Here is a 16,754-nt window from a genome sequence, read left to right as displayed (position 1 = left end):
CGGGACTCCATAAGGTTTCAACCTTTCCATAGTCATAACTGCAAAAAAAGGTTCAGTATTTTCTACAGGAATCCACTTTGTCTCACTAACAGCTCTTTTTCTAAGTGTTGCGCCTCTTGTGGAACAAGACATTAGGAACTAAAATAAATATAAGACTACAGCAAATTGTAGCACTTATCCATCTACATATATATGTGACACTACATGTAAAAAAAAAAAAAAAGATTATTTTAATGGACAGACACACAACAGACATTCACTATATATGAGAATAAAATTCCTACCTTTATGACCTACCTTCAAAACATTAAAATAAGATGACAAGATTGACTGATTGCTTCTTCCCTTAATGTTATGACATTTTATCAAGCACCAACAAATATGATACCATTAGAATTCCACTTGGAATATAGCTTAACGTCACGAAGTGAAAGGGAATTACACTGATTTTTCAAGCATAATTTTCCACATAATTCACTTTTTGGGAAGTAAACAAAGTCATTCAGACTGTTTGGATGAAAAATACACCATTCTGGAGAACTTTAATGAGTCAGATACATTCACAGTAGCAGTGATACAACCAGAAGCCCCAAATGTTTAACATCTCTAAAAGCTTTAAAACAGTTATTGCACAAAATGGTTGGAAGTACATTGCCTTATATGCCTTAGAGACTGTTTTATGAAAGTTCCCTGATAAAGGCTATTTTTATTGCATAAACTTGAGCCTGCAGGATGAAGAGTTCCATGCAAGGGGTTTTACAGACAAATGCCCAAAGGAAACTCGGGATAACAGATTTATCACCACAACAGTGGATTCAAGCTTACACATTAAAGCTCATGGCTATCTCTGTGTTGTAGACATTGTGCCTCCAGGTTCCTTCATGTGACGTTTATAGATAATGTCAATGTCAGGTGCTCGCGAGTAAAATGAGGTGTGGTTTAAGTCCGAAAAGGACAATTCAACATGGTAGTCAAAAAACAGGCAAGGGTGAGAACCAGTGCTTCTGGATTAACAGAGCCAGGGAGCATCACAAACAGAATAATTGAACAGTCCAGGTCAAAAGCCAGAAAAACAGCATAACTAAGTAAACAAATCCAAAGGGGCAAGCAAACACAGAGGTCAGCAAAACAGAAAGACAACAGGGATGACCATTCTGTATGCGCTTACCATGGCAATACTTCACAAAATGTATATGGAAATGGCAGGTATAAAAAAAACAACAACAAAAAAAAAAACGGAGTAAATGAGCAACAGGTGCAGTTAATAATCCAGTGATGAGGACCTTGTGAGTTATCACTGATTGGCTGGGTTTTCCTCTGGGTGGTGATCAGAATGCTGGGAACTGGGGAAACAGGTGGCATGACACTTCACAAACACAGTAAGGCAATCCAGGTTGGTAAAATTGGCAGTTTTTTTTTTTTTTTTTAATCCAAATGATTTTTTCAACAAGTGAATTATGCCAGACTTTTGGAAACTCTGTCGAATACCCCTTTAATTTCATGATGGTAAACTTTTATGAGCTTTTGCTTTTTGCATCAGATATAGTTTGTATAAAACAGCTGGTTTTATTTCTGGCTAAATGCTAATAGCATGTTATGTTTAGTTTTTTGCCTCTTTCACTCATATCTTTTTGCTTATAGTTAATCTCTCCCTGTCCTGACTGGTGCCTTGCTAAAGTGTGCTTATTGTGTATTTATGTATTTCTGCTGCTGTATCTAATGGTTTCAAGCCCCGCAGGCCATGAAAAACCTGGCACTCCGATCAGGTAGATACCTGTGTACTGTCATGACCGTAGGCTGATAACACAGCCTTTTACAGTACGGGCCCCTCTGACAATGTGTTCTGAGTCACTGGCCAAGGCTGTACCAGGAAGCACTTCGCTGTTGAGAAGGGAGGCTCCCCATGAGCCAAGACAAAAGGCCAGGGTTTGTTCATCTCCGCTCCAATAAATGGCAAATCGCATCTAGCATTCACCCCCGCCAATGAAATATACATACATCAAAGAGAGCCAAAGAGGCACCTGAGGGCAACACAGAGACTTGTTACATGAGAGTGGGTCAAAAGTGTATGCAGACAGAGAGAGAGAGAGAGAGGTGGGGGGGCACCATGGGCAATGGCCCAGCTTGCAGTTCATGTGCAGTGGGAGGCCTCGTTGTTCTGGAGGGCTCAGGTGAGCCTGTTTTCTTCCTCCACGGGGTGGTAGAGCAGATGAGCTGGCAGAATGTCAGAGGCATGAGCCAGTGGCCACAGCTCACCAAAGGAGAGTGTGTCTGTGGCCTTCAAGAGTGGATAAAAACCTTGGGATCAGAAGAGCATCTCTCTCTCTCACTCTCTCTCTCTCTCTCTCTCTCTCACACACACACGCACACTTGTACATACAAATATGTGTTGGACAGGGTAGTTTCTGGCCTCAGGTCTCTACTCAAACCTGTCAGACCATCCAACCTCCCAGCAGCAAAAACATTTGCCAGCTGATATCAAGTACTGCCTGGTTGGAGGCCAAGGCAGAAAGCAACATCATCTGGTGAATAAACCAGGTGTCCCTGGCTTTGAACTGGCAGGTAGGGGGGTCACAGTGCCTGAAGGGTGTGGCCATGTGGCTGAAGGGTGTATCCAGGGGGCTGAAGGATGTGGCCAGGGGTCTGAATGGCGTGGCCATGCAGCTGAAGGGCGGGGCCAAGCGACTGATGTAATGGGCTCCATCTGTCTTAGTGTGGGGGGGGACAGGGTTCACAAAGTTCATTCTGGTCTGTGAACTGAATCAGCGGGAAAATAATGGATGACATAAAAAATGGATGGAGTAATATTTACTGTAAAAGTGGGAATGGATGGCATCAGGTGTGATTTAGTATTCACAAGAGGCAATAACCTGCTATGACAAAATATGTTATTTAATCTTGGGCTGTCAGTTATGTACACAAAGGTGACTTTTGTGTGTGCGTGCGTGCGTGCGTGCGTGCGCATGTGTGTGTGTGTGTGTGTGTGTGTGCGCTTATGTATGTGTGTGTGTGTGTTTGTGTAACTGTTTGATCCCTAATGCATGTCTGTACTGAACATTGTCACGGAGCCCAGCACTGATTCTTGGCACTGCACTGCTCTGCTTTGTTTCCTGATGTTGTAAAAAATGAAAAAAACAAAACACCCCCCCTCCCCAAACAATGACAACAAAAAACCCAATTAATCTGCAAAACAATGGTACAAGGACCCAGAACTCATTTGAGCAGAGTGAAAGAACTGGTAATGACACCAGCACAATAGAGGGCTTGGAGAGAAAACGCTGAGCTCGTCTTCCCATGGCAGGGAGGAGGGGAGGTATGAGGGGTGGGGTGGGGTTTGGTGCTGATTATGACCAGCCTCAGCCCTATTATCCGATGCCGATATCTGTGGATCTGCAAGCAGAGAGGGGGTTTCTGAACCCCCCCCCCCTTCCCTCTTCCATTGCGGGGCATCTGTCACACCAGTTTCGGGTCTCTAAGTCACAGCGGGAGCTTGTGTCACCATTAGTGGGGGGGGATCAGTCGAAACAGGCATCACGTGCCCTGGCCCGCTCAGCCGTGGACTCTTTCTGAGGTGCATGCCGGCAGAGTGAGTTTCCCCAGCCGGAGCCGCCCCGCGCAAGAACACTTTGGGGAGGATTTCTGCGTGTCAAAGGCAGCAAAGGCAGCAAATGCTAGCGTTACGCTTCGAATGCAGGTTTCACTCAGTGCATACGGGATAAAAAGCCGGGCTGTCTGAGTTAGATTTATTTCTACTCTATGGCCAGAGAGTCTAAACATGCAGATGGAACTGCATCTAAAGTGAAAGTATGTGTGCAAGGACTGGAAAAAGTTACCAGATGGTTCAACTTGGAATCATCTGCTGCCGAAGTCAAGTTTGACAACATTGGTTTTGACTTTACCTCTACTGCAGCTCAAAGTGGGGCTACTAAGTTCAGAAAATAACATTCCCTGAAATATAAGCATCTCTGAATGAATCACCCCCCCCAATTTAATCTAATCATGACAAACCTGAAACACATCAGCTTTGATGGGTTGAAGCAATATCTATATCTGCATTATAGAAGGTAGTGTACAAATGCAGTGCTACAGTCTTCACATTCAGTTATATGAACCTGCTCTCCAAGTATCTTTCCTGATAGGAACTTTGGCTGAACACACCCCCAGGCCATATTTCTGCTGATACTAGTCAACCAATAGCAGTGGCTCAGTACTGTGGTATTTAAGTGGTGATCTGTTTAAGGTTTATGTAGGCCTCTGATACACGTTTATGTCAGATAATCAAAACATATTTGAAATTGCTCCAGAATCCTTTTTTTTGTCTGAGGCATAAGATTGCCAAGCATGCCTGGGCTATTTTCACCTCAGCTCAGTAAACAAACACAGGCATCATATCTAACACACAGGAAGTAACCGCCTTCCTGTCAGAGTTAATCAAAACAGGGGTGTCCAACTCTACATGAGATCCAGCATGGTAGACTCTGATATTCTGGCTCAGGTGTGCTATAACAGATTTGGAACTAAACTCTGGATGCCCCAAGTTTAAGAGATAGGTTTTCATAGTAGGAAGCGGTATGACACTAAGGGACAACTCAGACCCAGGAAGCAGAATGCAAGCGCTCAGTGGGGCTTACTGGATAAAATAGTGACACATGCAAGAAAACAATAGATGATAAATGCCTACATGGATGAAGAGAATACTAACTAGAATGACTAGGAACAGTTAGGTAGTGAGAATGCAGATAGGTAGTGAGAATGAGGAGACACGGGTACATACAGTGATTACCTGGTGGAAGGGGGTGGAGAAATTGTGGCTGAGGTCATGGTAGCCATAGTAGTTTTGACTTGTGTATAAGGGGGCTGAAACAAACCAGCAATAGGTATCTAGTATTTGGCATGGTTCTAACCCAGACCAATGGAAAGCCATGTGCTGAGCTGTGGGGAAAATCCCCACCAGGCAATTGGCTGATGTAAGTATATAAACTTCTGTAATGCGCTACTGACAATGTGAATTAATTCAGGAACATTTGCCAAGAGAGTCTGCTGGGTTTTAGTACAGGGATCAGCTCTATAAAAAATGTCAGGGATGCCAGGCTCATTAAAATGAAGTAGAATATTTAAAACAGTTTGGTTAATAGTGTAACTTCATTTATGATAGGTAAATTAGCCACTAGCTGCTAATATTTGAATATTTGAATTCAAATTTTAACATTTCTACCAAAACACCACAGAATCAATTCCCTCAGAGGGTTTATTACTGGACAGTTATTCCACATTAATCAATATAACCCTCATCAACCCTCACTAAGGTAATGGAGGGATTTGCCTTTTGTGCTCAGTCTCCCCAAAGTTTTTAATGTAAATGCAAATCACCATATATGGACATTTAAACAGCTATTTTAGACCCTCAGTCTAAGTGAGTGTGTGTGTGTGTGTGTGTGTGTGTGTGTGTGTGTGTGTGTGTGTGTGTGTGTGTGTGTGTGTGTGTGTGTGTGTGTGTGTGTGTGTGTGTGTGTGTGTGTGTGTGTGTGTGTGGCTTAGTGGCACAGTGGCACGCTGACATCTACAGGGGCTATGTAATGCTATTGGGACTGGGACGTGGTGCTGGGCCTCATTAGGCTGGGTGTGTGCACCCTTACTGAAACTCTGCATGAATTAAACATGGTCTAAATCCCTCATCAAGGTAAGCGCTGTCTCCTCTGAGCACTTTCTGTCTCGCACACACATCCACACCCGCACACAAAAATAGGTTAAACATTAGCATAGGCACAATAATTAAAATGAGCTCTTCCCTTGTGATAATGTTTCTATCTTCTGTTCCCTATTTTCAGCTACTCAACATGGCAAACACAAGATTACACTGTTTCCTTTGTATAACTTAGTTTAGATTCTGGTATAAAAGTGATCATCAGTGATGAGCATGGGCACATAAAGGTGCATGCTGCTCTTAGTACACGACCTCTAACGCAAACCTCACCCCACGTTTTAACAGCGGTTAGCTCAACTTAGCCTTATGTCATGCTTCTTTACAGGCTTATGTTCAGTTTAGCAAAAGCAAGAGACAGTCATTATTGACCAAGGGACTACTGCAGTGATCCCTTCCGCCTGCTGGTAAACTGAGAGTGACTCAGCGCTCGAAAAGATCAGCCCACGCTGCATAGCACCTTCTGTCCTCTAAGCTAAATCACATCAACCCCAATCCACAACCCTGCCCTATGTCCCTAACACAAAGGAGCCCAAAGAAGTAGGGGGGTAAGATGGAATGGAGGAGTGGGGGTGAGAGGGGACGGGGGGGGGTGGGTGGGAGTGGGCAGCGGAGGACCCGTTGTCATGCTAACGCCTGCTGCCTGAGCAATGCTTGCTGGATAATATCTGCAGTTAGGCTCCGCTCACACACGCGGCGCTAAGGGGAAGATCTAGTTTGCGCCTCTCAGCCCACGAGTAATATGCGACCCTGGTGACCATACCATGCCATCTACCTGAATCAGATAGTCGTTACGAAGACCGACTCCGCCTTTCCACCCTCGGCTCTTTCCCCCTCCACTCTCCAAGCACATCTTCTTTCTTCCTGCTTGCCTTAACCGGATCCCCTCTCTTTCATCACATCATCTCTTTTTATTCCTGCCTACAGAAAACCAGGTTTGTCACCGTCCTTTCGCTTTCGAGCCTGGTGATTTGGTTCACAATTCACCCCCCACCCCCACCCACACATCATTGCTTTCAGCTGGTCTATTTTCTTCTCATAAATTGCTGTCCCATTCTTATCGAGCTCAAAGAGAAGTCCAGCTGGTTGCAGAGGAGTGTCAGAGCTGCCCATAGCGGAGAGCATGGCTCACCTGTGCCAGTGCAGGCCTCCGCCCTATCGTGGGGGTGGTGTAGTGGAGCCTGTCTCACATATCCAATTATCTCTACATCTGCTTGCTCAGCAGAGCCCGAAAGCACAGTGAGTAGGCGCCTCCATGACAGAACAGTGCTCGAGGGGGAAAAAAGGCCCAGACTTTCATGTTAGCCATCGTCATGCATATTCAGGAGTGCCAATCAATGATTGGACGTGTGAGGTACTGAAAGATTGTAACTCATAAAACAGCAAACTGTCACAGATGCCAAGATGCATTTTCACATGCCCACGTTTTTCTTTATTATGTTAATGCGATGTGCTGAGGTGAATATGAAGACACTAAGTGTCAGTAGGAGAGCTGAGTAAAGTGTAATGCTGTCGTAGGTAGGAACGCCTCAACAAAGGCTGGGCAAACCTGAGCAATTCGGAAGCACACGTTTCTCTCATCTGCTGACATTCACCTCACAAAAGTCTCAGATAAAAAGATCTCTGCATTAATTAAAAGTTTTAGCACAAATTACGCCCTACCGCATGCTGTCTTTGTAATGAGGCATTTTATAGCTTTGGCGCTACACAGAATCGCACCCTCATGTTGCTGCCAACCTTCGTTACCATTGTCCAAGACTGTCATACTATCAGCACAGTCATGTGCCATCGTTTTTTTTTTTTAAGTTCTTTTTTCTTCACTTTCTGCTGAACCTCAAATTTCTGTTTCATCGAACAGCTAATAACGAAATACGGCACTTTTTAACAGATGACACAAGGTTGACTCCAGTAGGATGAAATGAAAATTTATATCAGCAGTTCGCAGGTACAACATCGCCTCGTCCCGAGAACAATATGGTTCCTCGCTAAGCTTTCTTCAGACTGTTTCTCAGCCATTAGCCCTGTGCTTCATTTTTCTGAGGTTATCAGGAGCGGGACAGCAGGAGGCAATAAGCAGTCGTGAGTGAAAGAGGCAACTGTGAGAGAATGAAAGGGGGCGATGGACTCGTTGAGCAGGAAGCAATCTCGCTGAAAAATGACAATGTTGACAAGCTTTTTACACAGAAATGCACACAGGCCAAGGAGATTGTGTGTGGAGCTGTGGTTTCGGGGCTGTTAACTTTGCCCAGCTACAGTCCTTTACCTGAATAGACATTGCTTAAGAGACTCACCAGTAAAATACATTTTGGTCACCGATAAATTATATTTGGGTTTGGCAAATGTCTTCCAACAATCAATACCCCACCCAAAAAATTAATGAAACACAGGCTGATACTATAAAATATTATCCTGAATAATCTGATATCTCACAATGCATTGCAGATTTAGAAGCAGTCTTTATTGTTAGAAAGGAGATAAAAACTCTCTCAAGGATGGCAGCTTTTTGTATACAGTATTATTACTTACAATAAAGTGCTACCCTCTTGGATGGTTCATGAAAGAAAAGTTCTACAGTCACTGAGCTGTAAAACACAGCAAAGCAGGACAGGACTGAAGGCATCCTTGTCTAGATCCTTACTATCCGCATCTATTCAATCTGATGGAAAATATCATCCGAGTTTCTGAATCGCATCATGCAGAGCCTAAGGAGAATCACAACAGGCTCTCGGAATGCAACATGCTGGCGTACAGCGAAGAAAGTACTGTGATGTTGTGTGGTGTGAGTCTTCGGGGAGGGAGAGCAGGCGAGAGCATCGCTTACCCGCATCTCTTGGACCTCCTTCTGCCCGTCCCAGGCCCAGCTGCGCTTGGTGAAGTAGTTGACGGTGGCAAACTCAATGAGGGCGGAGAAGACGAAGGCGTAGCAAACGGCCATGAACCAGTCCATGGCTGTAGCGTAGGCTACTTTGGGAAGGGAGTTGCGGGCGCTGATGCTCAGTGTGGTCATGGTCAGGACAGTGGTGACGCCTGGGAAGGGAAAAGCAGTGGGGTTGGGGCATGAGGGAAGGGTTGGCTGGCGCTGCACACCTGTTTACTTACGTGGCATAACTACTTAATTAAGGATTAAACCATTACTTTCTCAATCAAAACTTGATTACTACACTTGATTGTCAAGGGCATGCCTAGCAATCTGGTTTGACTGTGATGTTACTTAATGTAAAAGCTGATTTACGTGGCCTTCCATTAACCTCTAATGAAGTGATAACTAGGAACAATGTGTTTGCTACTATAAGTATAGATTTAAATTAAATTTAAAGGGGATTCGCTTGGGTAAGGAGTCTTTCTATTTCCCAGATGACCTCTAGATCATTGCACTGTGTCCTTGGGTCTGCTGTAACCGAATGATGTCCATTCACACTGTAGTCTTCTGACTCAGCAAATGTGGACTTATTTCGAATGACAAGTTATGTGCCAGCTTTCTTAGGCAATCTTTGGTAGCCTTGAGGGTCCTGACAGCCGATATTTCTTACATTGCTTTTTTTCTGGTTAGCATGGACCACTGGATGCTACTGTACCCTTTCATAGGGGAGTCTGGGAACCTAATAGATGATAATCTGAGTATTGATAAAGTACTGGTGGCTTCCTCCTTCTCCTCTGCCAGGCTGCTGACCCCGGCGACAGCAGTAGAGGAGGGGCTTTGGAGAGCACAGTTGGAAGATTCTGACAGCCACTGACTGAAGTGGAGAATTATGGAGCTGGACATCCAGTCAAGGTAGAGATGAATGGGCCCACTGCAGCTATGTGGCTGAACACAGATGAACTGTGGCCTTGACAGGGCGAAAAGGGAAGAGGATTGAAAATCAAGAATGAAGGCTCCCTTGGGACTCCAAAGTGGAATAAGTCCATGAAGGTCCCATATATTTTGACCATGTGAAGGTCTACACTAACTACCTTACTTTGGAAAGAGCAACAGAGTAGGCGCTTAGAAAGAAATCTGTAGAATCGTGAATGGAGAGCCTTGGCATTATCTTGACAAAGGTTACTGCCCAGAAAGAGAGCACATTTGTCCACCTGGCTCCATTGTCCATCACTTTGAAATGAACCTTTCCAATCTTCTTCTGGGGTCCTGACAACAATGCAGACTTACATTTCAATATAAGCAGGAGAAGCAGATGAATCGGTTGTGGTGTGAAATCAGACTTTTTCATAGGTCATTGTGCATCAGCCCCTCTGATAATGGAATTTTGGGAGTGAAATGAGAGAACGGTCCAGAATAGGTGCCCATTAAAGCAGATATAAGCAATCATTCCACTTGGTCTGCTACCACCTGCCTCATTGGCAGGAAACTAAAAGGCAGACTCTGGCATTGCGGTGTCTGCCAGCGAGCTGGCTCCATCCCATGCGTCTCTAGAGTAAGACATCCGTGTTAACGCGGCGAGATTTGTCCACTTCACGTCAATGTGCTCATGAGATCAAACAGCTACAAGACAATAGGTGGATAAACAGGACAGCCGAGTTATATTGGTGGGGAGCAGCTTGTTGTGTTGTCGGATATCAGGTGGCATCAGGGAGGACATTTTATATGCCTTGTCTGTCACCATAAAAGTCAGCAGGAAACAATTACTTTACCAAGTGGGGGAGGAACACTGACTGGTGAATGGTGGTCAAGCCCCTCATTGAGCTTTTCACCAAATCTCATCTTCATCACACAAGGAATAAGAAAAATATGGGAACATGGGCAAAGGCAGTGTGCTTTTGTTCAGAACGTGTGTTGGAGCCATAAATCATACACTATGCTTGGGCTGCCAAGAAAATTATAAAACAGGATTATGCACATAAAATGCAGGGTCAGGCACATTAGGAAGCTGGCAAGACTCCAGGCCATGGGCGATTAATTAAAAATCAACTTTCGAGTGGCATTTGTGAGCTGCTGCACGAACCTATAAATGTAACCAATAACTGGTTTTCCCATTTAGATGGAGCACAGGAGCATTTTCTCCCCGTCAGTACTGAGATGCATTAAACGTGGCTACACGGCGAAGAAGACGGGAAGCCGCGAGAAGCATGTATTTCCTGCTTTCGCCATGAGGGAGCGATCTCGGACATCACAGCAGCTGTCGAGTCTTTGGGTGATGTGAGCAGTTGCGGCGAGGGGGGGCGAGAAAATGAAAAAATCCTGGGAGAGAATTAGTGCTCAGGGGGAGTCCGATGGAAGGGTGTGGTGTGAGCGACCTCCGGTCTGGCAGAAGGACACTGCTCACGGCGGCCCACGTTGCCCCAGCCGCCGTCTCCCCGGTCCCCCGCTCCATTAGCCACAGCAGGTGGCTTGCAGTCTGGGGGTGGAACGCTGCTCCATCACGTTCGCAGACGTAGGCACCGCAAGCCCAGCGGAATACTAATAAGGCTGTGCTTTGCACCTCATTAGGACCTGCAGATCGGAGCTGAGCAGCCCATCTCTACAAGCTGTCTGTTTGCTAAGCTTCAGTTGGGGATACACGATGATGGACTTTGTTTGCTCATGTTATGATTAGGATATTAGGTATAAGGATTAAGACTGGGACTTCAAGCAGCACTGCTGATTCCTTTGCAGGTTATATGTTTGCAGGACATTTATAATGGCAGCTTTGAATTATCATTATTTTTTGGCCAGGACATTGATCACGTGATTAGATCTTTAAGTAGGCACTGAGATTATTTTAAGGGGTTTGGGATAGAAGGAAATGCTTATTATGTTACTAATTGCATTTCATTAATATTGCTTATGAAAGTCTTAAGTCATGTATTATTCATCACCTTTGCGTGAGTTGTTACCAGTTTGTTTTGATTATGTCCTTAGAGCAAGCTCTCCTGAGTGCCGTGATTGTTTCTTACTGTACCAAGGTTGCATTTTCACGCACCCTGGTGCAGGGTCTCCGAGGTCTTTAGAAGTCTGCAAATGGAATTTTTCTAGAGCAGTGTGAGTCCTCTCCCTTTATGAAAGAGCACTTCCTACTGACTTCAGACTCGTTATCTGCCCATCACTACACAGAAAATGTGTGTGAGGTGTGCCAGCATGGCCCTCGGCACGGCTGCTTTCGTGTTTGTGAGTTGTCTCCCTGAGAAGGGCCGTGCACTGGGTGAAACATGAAGGAGGGACTCCTGCCATGCTGAGTATAAGGCACCTCTGGCTATGAATTTGCCCACTACACAATGCCCGACTCTGGATCGCTGATTAGACCGTGCACACACACACACACACACACACACACACACACACACACACACACACACTCAACACAAATATACCCACATGCACGTGCTCACTCACACACACACATGTGCACACAAACATTTGTGCATACACTCGTAGTGAAGCACTTTGGTTGCCATGACACACTCTCAAGTGCTGCCTCTTAGGCGAAGGCTAACAGGAGCAACTGACGAGAGAGAGAGAGAGAGAGAGAGAGAGAGAGAGAGAGAGATAGAGGGAGGGAGAGAAGGATCGAAAGAAGGATCAAGAGAGGGGGAGAGAAAGAAGGAAAGAGGGAGAGAAAGGGGAGAGGGAAAGGGAGCTGAGTGAGAGAGAGACAGAGAGATAGAGGAAGAGCACACAGAGACAGAGGCAAGGAGAGAGGAGCTGAGTGAGAGAGAGACAGAGAGATAGAGGAAGAGCACACAGAGACAGAGGCAAGGAGAGAGGAGCTGAGTGAGAGAGAGACAGAGAGATAGAGGAAGAGCACACAGAGACAGAGGCAAGGAGAGAGGAGCTGAGTGAGAGAGAGACAGAGAGATAGAGGAAGAGCACACAGAGACAGAGGCAAGGAGAGAGGAGCTGAGTGAGAGAGAGACAGAGAGATAGAGGAAGAGCACACAGAGACAGAGGCAAGGAGAGAGGAGCTGAGTGAGAGAGAGACAGAGAGATAGAGGAAGAGCACACAGAGACAGAGGCAAGGAGAGAGGAGCTGAGTGAGAGAGAGACAGAGAGATAGAGGAAGAGCACACAGAGACAGAGGCAAGGAGAGAGGAGCTGAGTGAGAGAGAGACAGAGAGATAGAGGAAGAGCACACAGAGACAGAGGCAAGGAGAGAGGAGCTGAGTGAGAGAGAGACAGAGAGATAGAGGAAGAGCACACAGAGACAGAGGCAAGGAGAGAGGAGCTGAGTGAGAGAGAGACAGAGAGATAGAGGAAGAGCACACAGAGACAGAGGCAAGGAGAGAGGAGCTGAGGAAGTGGAGACACACAGTAGAGGGGTGGCACTGATAGGGTTGGATGAAGAGACAGCCAGGAAGGACTCCTTTGTGTGAGATACACTGGGCAGCTAATGATGCTATTCGTACAGTCTCCTGATTAGTCATGTTTGCCTCCCCAGAGCTCTGCTCTGGAGACCTGTACGACTCCTCTGCTTCTTCCCTCGAAAATGTAATGTTATGCCTGAAATAGCACTAATGATTATTGTTGTCCCAGCATTCCTTTATATTTTGACATTTCTGTTTCGTTCAGCATTTCTTGACTGTTTGTATTTGTTTACCTTAAAAACCGCCCAGTTCAACACAAGTACAGCTTGCTCCATTACCTTGTTATAGCTTGTTATAAATTATTCACATTTTTTCCCTCTCATTTCTCTGTTATAACGATCTTACGTAGCTGACATTTTAAAGATAAATTTTGATCTGCAGGATGAAAAATAAAAGTCCTAAGGAAGTGATGATGATTCTCTCCAGACAGGGGGAGGGGCGCCAAAGCCCAGAATAGCTCTTCTGGAGTGCAGGTTGTCTGGGCTGGTGACAGGGTCAGTTTGTGTTGCATAGCCACAAGTTAAAGGGAGCCTGTGGGAACTCTTGGCTTTTCAAAATAACAAAGACACACACACACACACACACACACACACACACACACACACACAAACGGCTGGCTTCCACAAGCATCTAATCCATGCAGCATATTAGAAGTCCACAACTTCTCCCTTCCAGCCAAAGTTGGCTGGCTGTTTTCCATCATGAGATGTTGGCAAGCGTGAGGATTTTAGTTCCTTTCTTCACAGTCGAGGTCGGAGTCTCAGGAAGGTCGTTGTTGTAGATTGTGCTCATGTTTCCACAGTGCTTTGCTTCACATCTGTTGCTCGTGTGCTGACAGAGGCAGATGCCTTGGCAAAGGTAAGCTTGGGCTCAATGAGCAATAATCTCTTTACTCCAGCCGGCTTAAGTACCCTCCTGGCCAGAGCCAATATCTTGCTGCTTCTGGGTTTATTTCCCCACCCTTCCCCCCTCCCCGAGTCCAGAGGTGCATGTCAACCTCACTTTTTTCCAAGTTCGTTTCGCTCCAAGTTTGGGTCCAGCTAATCTGTAATTAATTAGGTGCCTGGAAGGTTGCAGTAATTACAGGTCAATTCACTGGTCCCTGCACACTCTCAAAACGGAATCCATCATTGTCGAGCCCTGCCAACAGGCCGCTCAGCGACTTTTTTTTACCCCCTGCCACATTCTACGCTAAGTTCAAACTTTCTTTTGCTCTGAGCACAACTTTACCGTCTCTGCTGCGCTTCTTCAAAGGCCTCGTGTTACGGGACACACGAGAAGAATCCAGAAAAGTCATTGGGTTCCTCGCTTTTGGTGTAGCTTCAGAAATGGAACGGCACATTGCCCGTCAGCGAACTTGTTACTTGTGAGAGGGGGCATCACCGTTCGCAACGTGTGTTTCAGCAGGGTTTCCATGAGAGAGAGAATGTGTGTGTGTGCGCTCGGGGGAAACATTACTAACACTCACCGAAAACGGTACGCGCCGGCACCGACTCGCGGTTGAGCCAGAACGAGACCTGCGAGAGGATGACAGTCATGATGCAGGGCAGGTACGTCTGAATCACAAAATAACCAATCTTCCTCTTCAGATGGAAATATGTTGTCATCACCACATATTCTCCTGTACAAGGAGAAAAGAGAGAGACAGAGGGAGAGAATGAGAGAGAGACAGAGAGAAAGAGAGAGAGAGATTCATTATTGATGAGCTTCATGTGATGGCCAGGCACTGCTGAAATATTCAGACCTTTATTTATGAAAGTTAATACAGACAGAAGGTGGCGGGGGCCACAGCGGGGTCCTCGGGGGATGAGGCGCTTTGGAGCAGGCAGGTTAAATGATTGCTTGTATATCACAGCACTGAATTGTTACGGGCCAGAGATTGGGCTGCTGGAACTGCTGGTCTAGATTATGCAGCCTGTCACTAAAAGCAAGGGCCTGCTGACAGACAACAGCGCAAGCCCCACGTGCGACCCCTCTCGCTGCACAGCCCTTTCTGAACCTTGGGGAGGACGCGTAGGGCTGGGGTTTAGTCATTAGACCACAGCGTTCCTTTTTTAAAGCATGATGCAGTGCTCGGGAACACACCTCACTATGATTGATGGATCGATTGCCTGCGCATGCTGTGGGCTCGTCTAAGTAGGTGCATGGTGCTCATCAAAGAAATCCCTCGCAGACACGACGTCACCCCTGCATGCTCGTTCTGGAATGAATGAGCAAATGGAGGCATGCAGGAGAGACGGCTTGCCTCGCTCTCGATAAATGCCGCTCTTTAATGACTGCATCACGGACCTTCTTCCGCTCTGCACATGAAGCATTGTGCAACCGCAGGCACGGTGATGACGAAACTGACTAACACGGAGAACAAACGGAGGCTCCCAGTTCTTAACAAGTTCATCTTTTACAGCTTGTGTTGATGGAGGACTATAAGATTGTCTGCCGAGGCGAGTCGATTTGTAGCGTGCCACCGCCGAGTTGCGGTCGATGTGGAGTGGCGGCTCAGGAAGTGAAGCTGTTAAGATGCGATCAGTAATGTAGCTGTATGTCTGGTCCTGTGCATAGGGAGTATGTGTGTGTGTGTGTGTGTGTGTGTGTGTGTGTGTGTGTGTGTTTGTGTATGCGTCGTTGGGGAATAAGCCCAGTAAAACACATACAAGTTGTTTTCTATTACGGCAACAAAAAAGCATGGTTCGGATGGTATCTCTTTTTCGCGATGACAATGTCTTCCTGGTAATGGTACTGAGCTACCCCCTGTCACCCATGTGTTTCGTCTGGGGTAGAATGAGCCTAACTGGGGTTGTGAAGGAAGGGTTTGGGTTGTCTGGGACACAGAGGAGAAGCCTAGGCAATAAGAATTTAAGATCAAATGAATGACTGATCAACCACTTTGGTACTAGGCATGGGCTGTAATTTACTGCCAATTCAAATGAACCTTAGGCCTGGTTTCAATCAGAAGGTTGACAGCCCCCCCCCCCCCAAACACACACACACACCCCACCCCACATTTCACCTCCAAGGGTTCTTATCTGTACAGCAGTGTGGAGCATTTCCATATTAGAGAGGCAGAAATTTGGGAGGTTTTTCCCCCTACAAATTCATGCATGCTTCAATCTTAAGTCAGAGTGGCTGCGCTCAGATAAAATGGTGCAGCTGTGGGCAACAGTCGAAGTTTTGGGAAGACACTTTTGAGACTGTGAGCCCCAGAAATGTATGGATGCGTTCATTCAAGGAGAATTACCCATCCGACATCGTGTCAGAGAGGGCTGTGAGATGCCTGCGTCCTTTGCTCTGCCCTCTGGAGGCGGGCTATATAAGATGAGGTTGGCAAAACAGTGTTTTGGGCAGCAGTCCACCATTTTTGTTCCCCCTATTTTTATATATTTTTCACACGTCCACACTATTGAGGTAGTGACACCACACGGCAACCTGGTGACAAACACCCTCCGCTGGCAGAAAACCACGCACACACACAAACAAACACACACACGCACGCATGCGCACATGCACGCACGCACGCACGCGCGCACACACACATCCGCATCGGGTATGCAGTGGCACCAATAACTGCAGCAGAAAGCGATCGATGAGCTCCTTGCTCGCAAAGCAGGCTAGATAAATTACTTTCCAAATGGACACAAATGGAATTTGTAAGCGTATGCCAGGCCAGCACAACTAAACAGACAAATAAATAAATAAATAAATAAATCTAGCAATGAGAAAAGGAGGGGAGTGAAAAAAAATGAATTCATCCAGGCCTGTGAAGTGAAAAAAGAGGTTTCGC

At 46.0% G+C, this 16,754-nt stretch overlaps 1 protein-coding gene across 14 annotated transcripts in view; it reads right to left on the bottom strand.

Moving 5' to 3' along the window:
* Window positions 1–16,754, bottom strand: part of gabra3 (gamma-aminobutyric acid type A receptor subunit alpha3) — an 80,965-nt gene that overhangs the window by 5,984 nt on the left and 58,227 nt on the right. For 13 of the 14 annotated variants that reach the window (XM_081719324.1, XM_081719323.1, XM_081719322.1 and 10 more), the window contains 2 exons: window positions 14,445–14,597; window positions 8,523–8,728 (listed from right to left, as the gene is read on the bottom strand). In XM_081719324.1, coding sequence (XP_081575450.1) covers window positions 8,523–8,728; window positions 14,445–14,597 — 359 coding nt within the window. Of the gene's footprint in view, window positions 1–14; window positions 1,344–8,522; window positions 8,729–14,444; window positions 14,598–16,754 lie in introns of those variants that run through there. The other variant, XM_081719333.1, reaches the window with a different exon arrangement.

This window comes from Electrophorus electricus, chromosome 8 (genome assembly GCF_041902795.1).
Source record: "Electrophorus electricus isolate QZ-2024a chromosome 8, ASM4190279v1, whole genome shotgun sequence".
Taxonomy (NCBI): domain Eukaryota; kingdom Metazoa; phylum Chordata; class Actinopteri; order Gymnotiformes; family Gymnotidae; genus Electrophorus; species Electrophorus electricus.
This window is presented reverse-complemented; position numbering and strand designations above follow the sequence as displayed.